Raw genomic sequence first — 17,269 nt, 5'->3', positions numbered from 1 at the left:
ACAATGAAACATTTCCAACCAAGCCTATTAGAAGCATGACAATTTATGAAAGAAAATGGTTATCACTGCTTAAACAGTGAGCTACCTTATTTCACTGCCTTTTAGGGAGCTCTTAATGTTTTTTAAACTTTTCACTTTTATTATCCTTCAGGGAGTAAAGATAATTTATAAAAACGAAAGTACTTTTACTGTGCATCAAAASCATTCCATTTTAATGATTGCTTAGATATAATTTTTGACTTCTTCTGGAATAGAATGCATTATAAATATATAAAATACTTAAATATTTATATTTCAGAAATAATTAACGGAGTGGTCATGTCCCTATATTCCAAAATTAATTTGGAAATGAAGCCAAAAGGTCTTCTTTCCCTGCCAACAGGAGTAAGAGGTGCTTGTCTTTTCTATAAGAGCTACACAAGCAAGAGGATACACAAGCAAGGGAACTACATAGATGATTTTCTTAGTTTTTTACTCTTTTCTCATTCAGCTTCCAATCGTGATACCTTTCTCTCTGCATTGGAGTTGCTGCTATGTACGCTGTGCTTAGTGGAAAAATTTTTTGTGCCCACTGAAACTAGACTACCTCCTCTTACAATCATTTGCTAACATTATCTTGAACTACATAGTTTAAGGGATGACCTACAGGAGATGTGACTGCGTTAGAAASGATTATTTCATCATTCAAACCTTTTGAATCACTGTCCTTAGTCTTTCATCCTATGCCATGTCTACACTGAGGCAGCCAGTTGATACTCTGCAAAAGGCTGTATAGCTAACATACAGATAGCTTATATTAGCACAGTACCTCCTAAAATATTCTAATCTAATGCAATCATGAAGGAWGTTTTTGAGGATTTTTTTTTTCAGATGATGGTTTCTTTTTATGTAATTGCCTGGTAAGCTGTTCCTAATTGGATGAGGGCAAGAGACTGGTTGTTGTTTACTGTAAGAGTAGAGGAATGTAAAGGTGAATTTAAGCCTAACCGCTTRCTTTTTAATTTAGACTGTGCATACTGATGCAGTCACTTCTTTGTGCCGCCAACAAGCTGAGGCTCAGCTGTGGCAAGCAAKTTGAAGATAGTTCAAGATCTGTTCTGGTTCAGATCGTAAGAGAGTTGTCGGTTTCTAATTCTGCCGAAGTCACTAGGCCAAATCTTTAGGTATACATTGAGGAAAATTTTCATAGATGTTGGGGCTGACAAAGGTTGATCCTGTCTGTTTATTCTTGCTTTTCATTTAGTAAATCTCACTGCTGTTCTGTTTGACTTAAGAAGGCTAAGTCCTGATTACCCTAAGGGACTTATAATGTTAGTATTCGTGTAATTTGAAATGAGATTTAAAAAAGCAATTTCAAATAATTTATAAGACGTGATTTAGTTCCCCTGGGCTTATGCAACAGAAAAATAGTAAAGCCAAAAATAAGAGTATGAATGTCAGTGGTTTGAAAGATCACCTGTTCCACTTTCACTACCAACATTAGAAAGGATGGAAGAGTGCCTTCTAATGCAGTCCTGCATTACACATTCTGTAGTTCATTCCTTAAAATAAACCGTTCAGGATGTCATTGAGGAGACTTAAGTAGACAGCATAGTGAAGTATATGAAAGTATCTGAGATCAGCAACTGCAGAGAGACAGTGTGGTTTCATGGTTTACATTTCATGGCAGCTAGCCAGGAACTCCAGGGCCCTAACCTTGGTCCTGCTTCTGGGAGAGCTGCTGCTGTCCAGACAGGCCGATGAGGGAAAGAGTAAAAGTTTCAGTGGAGAGATGATTGAGATGGTGTCTAGAGCTACAGGTGCAGTACAGATAGAATAGATGAACATATGAATTAGAAGTTTTAGAGAATTAGATAGTATAGGAGGTGAATGTGACGTCCCTAACTGTGAAGAAAAACAGATTATGTTGAAGAATGGAAATGGCTGCATTTTTATAAATTAAAAAGTGTAAGATAAAATACGATTTTATCAGTTCTGCTGTGTATCTAGACTGCAGGCGTTTTGTTTTGTTTATTTGTTATGGACATGTAAATCATAAAATTGAGTTTTTGACCTATTCAGAAAGGAAAATTGCAGCTGATTCAAAGATCCCTCACCTTCTTTCTGCAAAATATATCTGCCATATTATGGTTACGATATGTACATATGTAGAGCCTCGAGACAAGGAGAGGATATATGTGACTTTGCTGCAAAAGAGAGCTTATATACTCACCTCTGTGTTATCTGCATGTAAATGTGCCCACATAAATGAAATAAAAATTCTAGTAGTGTATTGCACTTTCTATAAGACTGTACCACAGTTAACCACATCTTTGACCTAAGGCAAGCAGGTTTATGAATATACAGGATTTTTCACTGCTTTAGCCTGTGTCTATTCCTCCTGTCTGACAGAAACAGTACTTGCAGGCTTCATTAATTATGCCAGTGGTTGATTGGTTTGGCATAGAAGGCTGTATAACAATAGACAGATTTAATCAACAACAGCTCCAGTTGCAACAGCTCCACAGCCTCCTGGGAGCATCATGCCCTGTGTCTCATTTTGTGTTATTTTCAAGCAATCAACCTTTAATCTTCCAAAATTAAAAAGAAAACAAAGCATACATATAATATGTGGAAAGAACAACTGAACTGTCTTYGCATAAACTGTAATAAAATTATTTCCTTATTAGGTAACTGAATACCAGCATTGCTGTTTCCTGTGATACTGGTTATCTGGAAAAGTTAAATATTTAGAATCTGTTTTATTTGAAAAGTTTTKCCAAAAAGAAATCCTTTGGATTTTCTCAGTTTTATTTGTCATACAGAATTTCAAAATAAATGAGGTCTGAGGTAAATGTGCCCATGTGGTGGTGGAGCAACAAGATGGAAGCAAATCTGAAAGGGATGGCAGTATCTGTGGGAAACATACTAAGGAAATATTCTGAAAAATACCTCCTAAAACATGTTCTTTACTCTCACACATCATGGGTTGCTGAGAAGAATTTATTTATGCAAGACTTTTTTCCATTTGTGCATATTATTACCATGGCACTTAATGTATTCATATGACACTGCATTGTAAAGAATTAAGGATCATTATTCACACTTCAAAATTCTGATTTTGCTGTTTCAAAAAGGCTTTGACTGTGCTTCATTTAAGAAGCCTTTAAAAATTGATCTGTGTGTGCTACAGACTGATTTTCCTGTTGATGACACCTACTACATTCAGTGAAGTAGTTCCGGTTTCAGGAGCAGGAATCATGACCCAAGTTTTTCAATATGCTAGGAGTCTTTCATCCTTCAGAAATGTAAGGGTGTTTCATTATCGCACCATATGCAGGCTTCATTATCTGGACTTCAGAGAACTATGAGAACTATTTTTTTTTTGAAAGCAGAGATGAAAGTGGGGTGGAATTAGTGTTTTTAGTTTTAATTCCCAGTGCTCTTGTTTTTCTCCAAGATTGAAGTCAGAGACAAGCCAAAGATTTTGGCTTTGCTCTTGAAACCAAAATACAAGCTGAACCACTTAACAATAGCCATATGAGAAAAAATAGCTACATAAAATTATATTAAAAAGTTTTTGGAACTGTAAGAAATAATCTAAGAATATTCTTATTGAATTTTATTCTTCCTTGGATCATCCTCTTTACTGGAGACAAAACTTGGTCAAAATCAGGAAACAGTCTTCTGTCTTAATCTATTTTTTCTACCTCTCTTGCTAAGAATATTGACTTCCTACATATTGTATAAATAGTATATTTTGGATATAATATGCAGGAGGCAAACACAGGACCTATACAGCTTTAGCCTAATGGGAGCCTTCTCAGTAGGATTTATGCAGGATTTAAGTAATGCAATTACCTTTAGAGCAGGGTTCATGTAAATGTTATTTGTAGAATCTCAAGCTCTGGATAAGAGTTAATCCATTCCAGGAATATTATGACTCAACAGATGATAGCACTTTACAGAATTTCTTTCTGGGCAATAATAATATGCATGAACATTTTTCAACCTTCTTTCTGCTTTCTATCTGACAATATGTAGAAAATCAAGTCAGAATAAGAGTGGCCAGATTTTTGTTTCTGAATCATTAATTGGCTGTTAAGTATGCAACTGTATTCTTGGCATTAGTACATTTTCTAAATGTTGGGATTTTTTTAAGTGGAGAAGGTTTGAAGGGCCCAGATCTGGGAGCTTTGGAAATAGAATCATTCTCCTTAGCCACAGAAGAAGCAGTGGGAATGATGGTTCTATAATCTATTTCTTTCTTTTGTCAAAATAGCCTTTCCTGAAACAACCAGTGAAGACAGGAAAGATAAATTCACTTCCTGCTGACTGGTTAATGTCCGTATACCTTTTGAGTTTGTTGCTGTGTCCCCGGGTGGCCAAGTGTGTTTTGTAAGATGCCAAGACAGCAGTCTATAGTAGCAGAGAATGGCAACATATGTTTTGTCTATGGTCTCCCAGGGCTCCTGTGAGCAGCTAGGTCCTTTAGGAGCGCAGGTGGTGCAACTTTGGTCTCATATGTCAACTCTCATGTGTGAGCTGAGATTGTCATTTTGTGGACTGAAAGCCTGGCTATGCAACCCACTTAACAATTACCAAATACACAGTAAATCATGTAATGGAACAAATATATGAAATAAAAAGATTGTTTGATTCTTCTTGTTTTAATCCTGTTTATATGTTGAGTTTATATGCCTAGGAGAGATGCCTGTAAGGTGGTTGAAAGCTGATATTTAGAAAATCAAGTGGAATGCTTCCACTTCCAGTGGAAAATACTGCACAATGTCAAAAACATTTGCATTGTTCATTGATCCAACAGAGAACCAATGGTAGGAATATGGTAAAATCTGTAGCCAGCAATGCTGTTGTACCCCTTTGAAATTAAAATTGGGTGCCTAACATCAGATATCCAAAGCCATATCCAAGCACTTATGTGTCTGYTTACCAGGTGGTGAACAGAAACAGCTCCTGTTTTGCTAAGTGGAAGCTCTGGCAGGTCAACATTTTTGCAAGTGGGTTTGCTTATTTAAGGTGGCAATGTATGAATTTAGTCACCCAGATTTGAACATTTTGTCTTGTAACTTTTCAGAGTTTTTCAGACAAATAGCTCTCCTGGCAAAGACTTTCATTTCCACAGCTCTATGGGAAATGTGGTCTAGATTTATTTGCACCTCAAATATTTCTTAAAAATGAGAGATTTTTTTCCACTTCCAGAAGATGAACATTCGCTAGTCAATATACTCATGAAACAAAAATGACAATTTTGAGAAATTTTGGTTAGTGAGGGAGGCTTTAGATTGCTATAGCAACTAGTATAACTAGTGGATCTTTCTATGTCTAGGCTCAAAGGAAAATGAGGTTTCAGATTTGCTTTCAGTTATATCTCTGTGGGATAGGGCAGACTTTGCACAGTGTATTTACTTGTGCTGAGGTTAACAAAGCCATGATAAAGCTCTTGGGAGTTTGTAATTCATTCTGTGTCTAGACCTGTAAATCAATGAATGTCTTCAACTCATTGAGTAAAAAGGAATGAGGAATCTCATCTCCTCATAAAACCTGAGGATTTTACACTGCCCTTATTAAACCTGACATCATGTGACTGACCCATTGGCCTAGAAGACTTTTTCATTTGCATTAAGGTTGCACTCAAAGATCCAATGTGATGGTTAGGATGTAAACAGTCTTTGGATAAGAAAATCCTCTAGTTTAGCTAAAGCAAACTATTTTTCTAAGGTTTTCTATAATTTTCCCATTCTCTGGTTAAAGATATAGTAAAAATGATCTACTTTTGGTTTATTACTCTTTCTTGTTTAATAGATGGTATAATAAATATTTAGTTCAAGATGTTCATGTTACACATTATGACTCTAATGTCCAATGAGTCTTTTAAGGAATTCAGGCTTATATTCTAATTATATGTGTTGAAATAATTATTTGTCATTTATCTATGTGAGTACTGAAAGATAATACTTTAACGCTTAGAGCCAGATTCTGTCACACTGGTAAGATTAGCAACTCAGAGCTTTCATCCTATCAATGGCCAGTACTTACGCCCTATTTTTATTCCAAGAATGACAGAATTTAACATTACCTTTTTGTTTAAAATCTGATATTTGGTCTGTTATATTCTGTGCAATGTCAGTGTGAGAACTCTGGGAAGGAAAAAGATGGCAATAGTAATTATATTAAATAAATAATAAATAATAAATAATAGGAAAATGCATTAAATAAGATTTGTAATCAGATGAATTATAATTCAGTGTCAGGAAAACTTCAAATACATAGTATTTCTAATCTCTTTAATATTTTTTCAAGAAAAAAGATTTTGAAAGAAATCAATTCTTTTCCTGTTAGAGGTGTTGCAGCTACAGCCTTTCTCACAGCATTCCTAGTTTTTCAAATTAGAGACAAAAGGAGATTTGTAGAGCTGTGAAAAACCTTCTGTAAAACAGAACTGGTGATATGAACTCTTTTAAAATCCCAGTAGTTATGTAGGATTTAATTTTGGTTAAAGAACAAATCATCATATTTTCATGTGAGATCTTTTTCTTTTTGGTTCCCCAAACCAGAATTTGCAAATGCAGGCATCTTGATTTGAACAAGTGCCATTTGGCTAATCAAACCAAGGCTAAAACTGGAGATCATCCTGATATATAGATCACAGAATCACAGAATGGTTAAGGTTGGAAGGGACCTCTAGAGATCATCTACTCCAACCCCCCTGCATACGCAGGGTCACCTAGAGCACGTGGCACACGGCTGTGTCCAAGAAGGTTTTAAAGATCTCCAGAGAAGGAGACTCCACAACCTCTCTGGGCAGCTCTGAGTGTTTGTGAGCATATTTTTTTCAAGTGAAGACAAGTAGAATCTGATGCTCTCTGCATTCTGCCTTATTGTTTCTTTGGGGTCATAGCATTTTCCAGATTATCTATGTTGGAGTATCTTTGCCTATGCAACCACAAAGATAAATGATAACATCTGTCTGTTATTTATCCTGCTTTGTTCAGTGGAGTGAAGTATATAAATTAATCTTTAGGTTGTTTTTAAGCCGTAAGCTTTCTGTTTGGCCACAAGCATCCACTCAAGCTCCAAAAGTGCAAAATAGTGATCGGCTGTGTATTGTTGAGTACTCTGCAAATATGCACAAGACGCCAGAAATATTTGATTCCCATAAGTTTTCACAGACAAGAGAAAGTCTGGATAGAAATGTTGCTAGCTTTCTCCAAGCCTTGGGAGCCCTCATGATGATGTAGATTTGAATATAATATAAATCAAAACATGGGGCACCAGATGAGTATTAATATTGTAATTTAGACTTAGGTTTTGGTTGCTTTCTACATGTTGGGCCTGAATTAGGGTGTTTATTGATGTTACTTATTCCTTCAAATCATGAGCAAATACTGGCTTTAATTGCAAACATATGTGATGTGAATATATTCAGTTGAGGAATAAATCCATTGAATCCATCAAATCCTTTGAATGMATTCAGTGGATTTAGTGTCCATTGAATCTAGAGGGCATTTTTCTATTGAGGTCTTTTAGAGAAAGGATTATAGCCATAAGTGGCCATTTGGTTAAGATTTATTGGACAGTGCCTACAAGAAGCTACAACCATGAGCAAAGCTGTTTCTAACATCAAGCTTCACTTGATTTCCATGGCAGATGAACTTATTTGAAATAGTTAAGAAAAGGAGCCAGGTAAATTCCTGTAGAAACAGAGCTTTTTAATAAATAATAGTATAAAATATTCATATATGGGCCATAAAATCATAGAGCACGTGACACAGGGCTGCGTCCAAGAGAGTTTTAAAGATCTCCAAAGAAGGAGACTCCACAACCTCTCTGGGCAGCCTGTTCGAGGGCTCTGTCACCCTCACTGTCAAGAAATGTTTCCTTAAGTTCCTGTGGTACTTTTTGTGCCTCAGCTTGTGACCGTTTCCTCTAGTCCTATCACTGTCCACCACTGAAAAAAGGACCTAAGAATATCTTTAAGGGAATGTAGTGTATGAAATTGTACACTTACACACTGTTATATCACCGTGCTTCCATCGTTATAGAAGTCTGCCATGCTGGAGAATATCTAAAGACAGGCTGGAGATTCTAAAAGAATGTGAAGCTGCTAAGTTACACTTCTTCACTAGAATGAAAATCTTTAAGAAGTTTTTGMCATTTATGTCAGCTAACATCTTTAGTTGCTGTCTTTGTAGCAGAGCCAGATGTCATTGGTTATAGGTAATGCAAATTGGTCAGCAATAGTGAAAGAACCTTATAATTTACTCTGAGAATGAATAGGTGTTAGAAATAACAGGACAACTGCTGCAATGGACTCATTTCACTTTYCAGATCTGCCATCCAGTCAATTTAAATTCTTTTATAGGGAGAGAGTAGTCCGTGTAAAAATTATCAAGCTGCCTTTCTAAAGTGAATGGCCTGGTCATATGTGGAAATACTGTTTGGTGTAATGTAAGTTGAAAACCAGTCGCTGAAATTTGAATACCAGGAAAGCTATTTGAAAATATAAAAACCTATTGTTTCCTTGGGGCCTATTAACTTCCCTGGTTCAACAAGGGTTCATCCTAAGCAAATGGATCAAATTCTTTTAACAGTGAAAAGTATATTTGTGGAATGGCTGTCAATAGGAGGAATGCTTATCCATACTAATTACTTAGAATATGAAATAAACTAGCACAGAACTTATAAAAATGAGTATTTGAAGTATTTTGAAAGCATATAAACTGAGCTTCATCAACTAGGACAGCTTGATGATTTTGATACCATTTTGTTCGCAGAAAAGTCATAGAATTTGGTAAGTTCCTGTATATAATATTTTGAAAAGAAATGCATTCTATTAACATATATATAGCCTCCGAGAAACATGGGAAAACTGTAAAATTAATGCTACAGTTCACTCTTCCACATCATATGTATTGCTTTTCAGAGTATTTTTGTTCACAGGCTTGTTATTTGCTTTCTGTAGAGGGTGTTGAGCTTCAAGGCCCAATAAAAAGTCTTTTTACCCTGGAAACCAGACTGTCTAAATTGTGCTTGCATGGCCTGTTATGGCAGTGAAAAGAGGAGGGAGAAGGAATCAACTGAAAATAGAATTTCTTCAAATGGATTCTGTTTGTCATATACACATTGTGGAAGCTAAGGAAATTGAAAAGAAATATTTATGTAGTGGCAGGAAATGTTAAAGTATCATCCAGATGCCTTTTTAATTTTCTGCAGATTTAGCAGATGGTTTCTTTAGAACACACTGAAATTTAGACATAAGTACAGCAGTGCACATTAAAAAAAATTATTTGTAATCATGAAAATTCCATATGTTGGGAGAAACTGTGATGAGACAGCATATTAACAAGAATTTCTGAGAAGAGCAAGTGATAACAGAATATCTCCTGTTACAAAGTTCACGTGTTGGTTGTTATAATCAACATAATGTGGTACTGGTATTTTAGATATACTACAGATAAATACATCAGTAAACATATTGTTCAGGATGATTTTTCCAGGAAAGCCACTTTTTTTTCCTGGTAAACCCAGGTTTATCCTGGTAAACCTCATAAACATTAATTAACCTTTGTAAGTATTGCACCAGAAATTGATAGATTCATTCATAAAGATTTTAATTTTTAGACTCTTCTACCATTGCAATATTTTTCTGTTAGTGTAATTTAACTGCAGTCATTGGAATGCAGACTGTTTTTTTGGGAGGAATAATTGAGCATTAGCAACAAGATCTGATTCAAGATTTTATACTAAAAGTGAAATTTATGCAGAGAGTGTGCATTAGCTGCACTATCTTTTTGTTTGAAAGAAGATGAAGAATTTGCACTGGTTATTCCTAATAGATTTCTGAAGACAACTTGAACAAGAACAGGAATAGTATGTTTAGTAATGATTACTTACAGGARAAAGAGAAGCAATAAAATAGGAATAAGACACCAGAAAAATAACAGAGATTACACTAAAAACAAGTATTTAAACTCTTCCCTAGTGTTRAACAAGATTTTTACTTCATCATTCAGAAAGTCCTTCTTTCAAAAGGCTCTTGTTGCACAACTGGGCAAAATATATATATTTTCTTGTGTGCTTGAAATTGTGTGTTAAATCACTAATGAACACACAAAAAGAATGAAATAAAATACAATTTTTGATAAAAACTTCAACTAGGGATCCCAACAATGCTACAGTTGAGTTGATTAACAAGACAGACATGTTCTTGAAAGGCTTTTTCAGCACTGTTTAACTATTTTATGGAATTAACATGCTTGGAAAACCATCCCTTTTCTGTATCAATGCAGAACTAGTTGAACAAAGTGAAAGGACAATAATGTAAGCATATTCCTTAAAAATATACTAGGATATCAGTGCTCTTTTCTTCCTGGAAGGAATATTTTTGTAGCAACATTTTCCATAAAATGTTTGATGTATTTGAATGATTTATTCCACTTTTGTTGTGGCATGAGTCTTTTTTTTTCATACTGTTCATTTAAGAATTTCAGGTTGCATCTGTTAAGATTTCAAATTGCAGTTGATGTCTGGTTATTTGAACAGACTGTTAGGTGTTTTATACATTAATGAGGTCTACAACTGATTCTCCCAGTAAAGGAATGCTGACCATGGTTCTACTGACATCACAAACACAAATATTTGCAGTAGTGTGGTATCTCTGTGATAAGGGCTCTCATTCATTACAAGGCTACAATTAAATCTTCCAAGATCTCCTGTTGTAAATAATTGAAGAAAGAGTTTAAAAGAGAACAATTTCCTTTAGAGAGGAAATTACACTGAGGACCCTATTAGTCCTCATAGAGGACTGTATAGTCTTCACAGTCCTTATAGAGTCCTCAGTATAATTAGGTTCTGGGAAAAGGAGGCAGTATTCTGGGATTTTCTTTAAGGAAATGGTGTTTTAGTGGAGAAGACAAACAGAAAAGTAGTAATAGTGGCACAAGTCCTCCTAARGTTATTCTTTTTTATTATTAAACCTTCTTTCTTTTTTCTATCTCTGACCTGTTTCCTGTCTACCTCATTTACAAACTTAAGCTGTATCCTTTCTCAGGAAAGTGATTTGCCTTCTGATGCCATTGTCCACCTCTGTTACCTTCCATTGAAGTCTGTTTTTAAAACTTAACACTATACATGAGGGAAAAAAGGAGCACAGAAATCTAGCTCATTGTTCAAGGGCCAATTCTGGCTTGAGCAGTAGCTAGTTGGAAACCTTAGAAATGACTACTCATGAACGAAAATGCAGTCTAGGTCTGCAGGGCCCGATGCTATACAGGGCCTGCCCCAGTGGCTTCTGACTCCAGTGTTTCTGAGTCAGCAATGCGGTAGTTTGCGGGTTATTTCAATCAATAGAAGCAGCCCCAAAATTAGTCTATAGCTTAGGCTCACAGTTGAAATAATCCTTATCTGCTTCTATGCTGGGGTTTCACTTATCATACTCACTCCCTGCTTGCTATTACATTTTGTCTATCTGTCTGTAGTCTCTATACGCTAACTTTTCCAAACAAGACAGATAGCATAAAAATCGTTCCTCCAGTTTAGCAGGAGATAGCAATGCTTACACATCTACCAGACGCTGTTGTTAGTTACAAGAATATAAAATAAGAAGGTTGCAGTAGCTAATGGAATGATCCCAAGGTTTACCAGCTTGAAAAAAAATATTTTTGAAAAAAGTTGGAAATAAATTTTTTGAAAAAATCTTTGAGAAAAGAATTTAATTGAGTTTAAAGAGGAGTAATGTTTCCTTCCTCTCCCTGCAGCTTCATAACCTTGTTTGTTCTTTTTTGCTTGATTATATACAAAATATAAAAAGTGAGCAACCAAACTAGTTGATGTATTTTCCAGAGTTGTAATATATTGCAAGGCAGTAATTATCATAATCCAGATTCTCTGAGGGGAATATTTATTTTGGCTATGTTAAGATGATATTTTTGATGGATTTCTACTTCATGAAACCATGGTTATTTCTTTGAAGGCTTTAATTAGTCTTTTTTTTTTTTTTTAAGGGAGCCTTTCTACTCTCTCCACACTGGTTCTGTAATTACAGTGTATTGTCTAAACATTGGTGCTTTGAAACTATTTCATCTCTGATTATGTCAGTGGGTAGAAAAGAGAAAAACATGCAGAATTAATCATTCAAGCTATCTCTCCTGCTCAACTACCATATGCAGCAAAGAGGCATAAAATTATCAACTAAGGAATTAAAAAAAAACATTTTTTTGTAACCAAATTAGCAAGTAAAATGCATGTTCTTTAATATTTATGTTTACTGTAACAAAATGCATTGTTTTGAAAACCAATCTGTCATATATACAAGTTAGATTTTGACTTTTACTTTCTAGAAAAAAATCAGCATTTTAGAGACTCTGGAGTGGGAAAGACATTTTTAAATGGCAGTTAGTATTAAATGGCAGAAAATGGCAAAAATGGCAGATAGTATTTAAATGGCAGAAAAGTATTTTGCATTTTCAAAGTATTCATGGATTACCTCTAATACAAGAAAAGTAGTGTCAAGATACTATCAGAATTGTTTTATGAAGTGCTACACAGAAAGAAACTAAGGATTCTAACAGTAAACAGCATAAACAAATGCAGTTGGTATTTGAGCTGTAGTGAGCCTCTTCAAATACAATCCTTATGTTCAATCACAGAGATAACATTTGAAAAAGCCAGTGGTTTCTTAACATATACATTTTACAATATTTTTTTTCCTTCCAAAAGCATCATCATGTGATCAAGAACTTCAGTCAGCACTGGAGGAAGCCAAACAACCCCAGAAAGACAATGTATTCATTCCAGAGTGTGCCCAGGGTGGCCTTTACAAACCTGTTCAGTGTCATCCTTCCACAGGCTACTGTTGGTGTGTTCTTGTGGATACAGGACGTCCCATTCCTGGCACATCAACAAGGTAGGGGAATATATTTTCAATGTTCAAATATGTAATGAGAGGATCTTGGGGGCTTGATGCTCCAGTACGTTATGTACTAGCATGTAGATTTCTAGCTAGTGCAATTACTTCATACAGATTTCTTCCACTGTGAAAACTGAAAACTGACTGTAGTATCACAGGCTATAGGCTTCTACATTTCTCTTGCTTTCTTTCCTTTTCTTTTGTACTGGGAAGCCAAGGTTTTGTAGCTGATAATAAATAAACCCAGAAGAAACCTCACAACCCTATAGCTTGAACATGAAAGAACCGAGTGAGATGGGCTAACAGGAACCAAATCCAACCTCAGAAATATTCAGTTATTTTTTCCAGCAACCTCCTCAACTATTTCATATGACTAGCTTTGAGAGAACAACTGTCTGGGAACCCATAGAGAGGAAATATCATTTTAGTGTGTTATTATTAGAAGCTTGAAGTTCAGTCATCTCAACTGAGCCAGATACGTGGTAAAGCACTCTGAGCCACATAGAATAGATGTAGGCAAGGCATATATCAGGTTCCAAAGGATGTTATTTAGGCTACTTATTGAGGTTTGGCTCTTGCAGAAAAGCTGCAGACACTCATATAAAGCTGTTGAGCTGTATCACTAGCTTGATGCAAGCWTAAATCTTTTCAAATTGAAGCAAAGATTTTTTTTTCATTTGCATAAGATTTGTGAAAAGAATTTTAATACACTTGCTGCAATTATATTGCATATATTCTTGGGGAGCAGCATATTCTTCAAGTGCTGATTTACTGATAGCTGTTTGTACAATAGCTCTGACCATGTCAATTACACTATGATTTTCTAGATGATGCTACAGGTGATCTGATTCTGACAAGCTGAAATCCGTAAGATGTCAAATGATACAGTCCAAACTTGGCCCTGAGACTGTTAGATCAGTTTATGTGTTATGTGTAGACCTTCAGATGTGTTTTGGAGATTTCAAAGGGTCTAATATATTTTGTTTTCTKATTTGCTCACTGTTTCTTTTCTAAGTGATTCCTCTATGTGTATGTCAATTGATACAAGTTTTATTTATCCAAATAAGAGGCACTAGCCTCTAACTTTCCTTCTACACTCACAATTTAAACCATTTGATGGAGCCTTAGTTCCTGTTCATTACATTGAATAGAAATCATCTTCTTGTCCTGGGACTTTTGCTGGCCTTTTCTGTTGATCATTTTATTACAGAAGCGCATATGTGAGCCCACATTTTCCCAAGTTTATTTGCTGCTGATATATCCTTATCATCTGTCGTGTGATCTTTGGCTCATGCATATTAACTAGATACAAATCTTTGTTTTGATAGATGCATACTTTGTCTGATAACTAAAACACAACCGGCCACTTCTGTGATCCTGACCATATCTGATTTGTCTAGCTTAACTAGACCTATGAAGAATTCAAATCTCTGCCTTAGTCAAATCTGCGACTAGGGCTTTAGTCCCAGTTTTTAGCCACTAAACTAGGACTATAGTGGGATCCAAGCCAATGATATGTAATAATATCTCCAGAAGGGAGACTTCTGAGTATACTGGGGCAGCTAGAGTGCTTAATTTTACGAGTTTCATGCTACATAAAAGATGTCTAGTGAATTTAGGAGTCTGCAGTGCTAAGCATTCCTGGAAAACAAGCAGGTGAGATCATTGCTTGGAATTTAAGATGATTGTTTAGATCTCATTTCTCAGTGAGATTTAGATAGGATGAGAACATATTATTATTTCTGGATTTTAAGATTTCTTTTCACCTATACTTATAAAATTAAACTCTTTCCATTAGAAATGACAAGAAAGATAAAAGTATGTTTTGTTGTTGACACTCTGGAGATTCTTTGATGAAATAAGCACTACAAATGGTCAGTATAAGGTGACAAATATGCAGTTGTCTTATAGTAATTATTTCTTATAGAATGAAATAGGAGAAGAATGTATGAAACTTCTCTTATTTCAAGAATCATGAGCTTGTGGAAAGTTATTTATGCTACTTTCCACTTTTCCTCTGCAAAATGCAAATCAAAAGAGTAGACATTACAACTCTACTGCCGAAACTGATAGCACTGCTACTTCTGGTGGCAAGAAAAATGCTTTTCTTTCTGATGTCCCTGTTCTGCAAACTGGAACATGTTGATCTGGAATGGTGTTGGGATAATAACTTATCAGTTTGGATGTTGTTTGGCTTGAGTACATTAATGGAGGTGAAATTTCTCGTATTACTTGCCTCTGCATGCCAAAATAAAAAGTACTTGCATTAAATTAGAGCAATAAAATGAAAGATCGTTATGATTACTCACTGTTCTAATGCCTTGTCATTTGAAGTCAAGCTAAAATGTTTGTCAGTAAAGGAATTTCAGAAAAAAAAATTATCACTCCAGAGTTATAATAAAGGTGAGTGAATGAAGAACCATTGCAAGACATTTAAGTCAGTGTCCTCCTGGAAATGATGTTAACAGAGGCTTAATGCAAAGGAACTCAAAGGAAATGTGTGAAGTTGAAGACTTGGCACAAAGTTGGCTTCTATGAAAGCCCAGGGGAAGTATCCATTAGACTGAAAGGAAGCTGGGCATTTAAATGCTACAAACAATATTCTCCTGGAAAACTTCAACTTAAGCATTCAAATATGAAATAAAAGGGCCATTGGGAAAAAAAATCTGTCAGTATGGTATTTAACAGGTAGCTCCTAACCCCTCCTAGATACTTAATCACAATAGCATGACCCTCAGACTCTTTCCCTATGAAAATTGAGGCAAGTTTGTTTTTCTTATCAGTGCTTAGCATGGCCTCATCTCTGTAGGATTAAACAAGTAAATTTCTAGTGATTAAGTTTTTTTTAGCATTTTCTTGTAACTTAAATTATTAAACATGGATGTTTTGTGTTACAGCATTTTAATACCAAGTTGGCTTTAATAATTGAGCTTATGATGTGCTACCTCTTAAGCTTAAATGTACTTAACAAAAAATTAAGGCAGAAGTGAAGAAGTGGAGAAGAGTGGAGACCAAGAAAAAAAGAGTAGGCACAGAGCAGTAACAATAACTGAAGACGACAGAGGAATATAGTGGGTATCAGATTWATCAGGGCCAAGGCTCATTGCCAGAAACTGCATTAGAGAGTGCTGCCCAGAGATTTCCGTTTCACTCTTGGCTGATTGAAGTGGTCATTCATTAGGTATCTGCATCTCAACCAGGCTATCAAAGTAAAGTTGCTATTCCCAGCATTCTTTAGGAAGAAAAAAAGTGCTGTTGAACACCTTAGCCTGTGAAACAACATCACTTCTTGCATSAGCTAAAATTAGATGAGTCAGTGGGCATTTTCTTCATATGACATGGAAATAAATTAAATATTGAAAGGTAAAAGAAAAACTTTTGTTTCATTTTGCCCTATAAGAAAGGTCAGAATAATTACTTTTTTTTAAAAAAAAGACAGTCTGGCTAGGACCCCGTGCTACTAGATCATTTTATACTTTATTYTTTTTTCCTAAAATTTTAGCTCAGTATATTTTGATTAGACCTTTGAATATACAGCTCAATAAATACAATATTTTGGAACATGTAATGGTCTCATTTCAAAGATGGATGGATGTTTATATAAAATACAAGGGATACAGGATTCAGTGAATGGGTATGTGTGTGCACAACTCTGTATTTCACAGGGACATATGTAATATTATCATAGTTTACTTTTTAGAATCGAAATTTTTCCTGAAGTGCTGTACATTGAAGCCTGTAGATTCTAGTTATTTGACTAGTAAAGCTTCTAAGAAAAATAATCCTACAAACTGAAATGCTATTATTAAAAGCATAGAAAGATTAAAATGTATTGAGTCATTTCTGATCTAGCATAAACAATGATTTATTTCATATATAACTTTAACTTTGACAGATTAAAAAATTTAAAAAAAACTATTAAAAAAAAAACTAGTAAGGATGAAGTACGAAAGATACAAACTGTGTCTTGGGTAGCTGTAACAGAGCTTTTTATACCTTGCTATGCTTTATGGCCTATGACATTCATGCAAATGCTTCAATATATTTAAGTAGGATACAGTAGGTAATAGAACGTCAAATGTGAATCCAGCAACATGTGAAACACTTTGCTTTATTGCAACATACTTGATAATTCGTTGTTTAAGCACACTAAAAGTATAAAATAAAAGTTTTGCTCATCCCAGGTAATTTGTATAACTAGGATGCAATTGAATGAMGTATATCAGTCTTGCCCATTGTTAAACAGGAGCCCAGTGTCCTATCAAAAAAGGACTGCATAATGCAACAGCCAGTCCCATACAATATGATACTAATGAAATATTGGAAGCTTTTGTTAGCATCCAACAGAAAAAAAAAAAAAAA

General features: G+C 35.1%; 1 protein-coding gene across 4 annotated transcripts in view; it reads left to right on the top strand.

The window, feature by feature from the left end:
* Nucleotides 1–17,269, top strand: part of SMOC2 (SPARC related modular calcium binding 2) — a 126,466-nt gene that overhangs the window by 76,287 nt on the left and 32,910 nt on the right. For all 4 annotated transcript variants that reach the window (XM_026044835.1, XM_026044834.1, XM_026044833.1 and 1 more), the window contains exon 8: nucleotides 12,718–12,904. In XM_026044835.1, coding sequence (XP_025900620.1) covers nucleotides 12,718–12,904 — 187 coding nt within the window. The remainder of the gene's footprint in view (nucleotides 1–12,717; nucleotides 12,905–17,269) is intronic.

The sequence above is a fragment of the Nothoprocta perdicaria genome, unplaced genomic scaffold (genome assembly GCF_003342845.1).
Source record: "Nothoprocta perdicaria isolate Ctin4 unplaced genomic scaffold, notPer1 scaffold_387, whole genome shotgun sequence".
Classification (NCBI taxonomy): Eukaryota; Metazoa; Chordata; class Aves; order Tinamiformes; family Tinamidae; genus Nothoprocta; species Nothoprocta perdicaria.
Note: the sequence above shows the minus strand (reverse complement) of the source record. Positions and strands in the feature narration are given on the sequence as shown.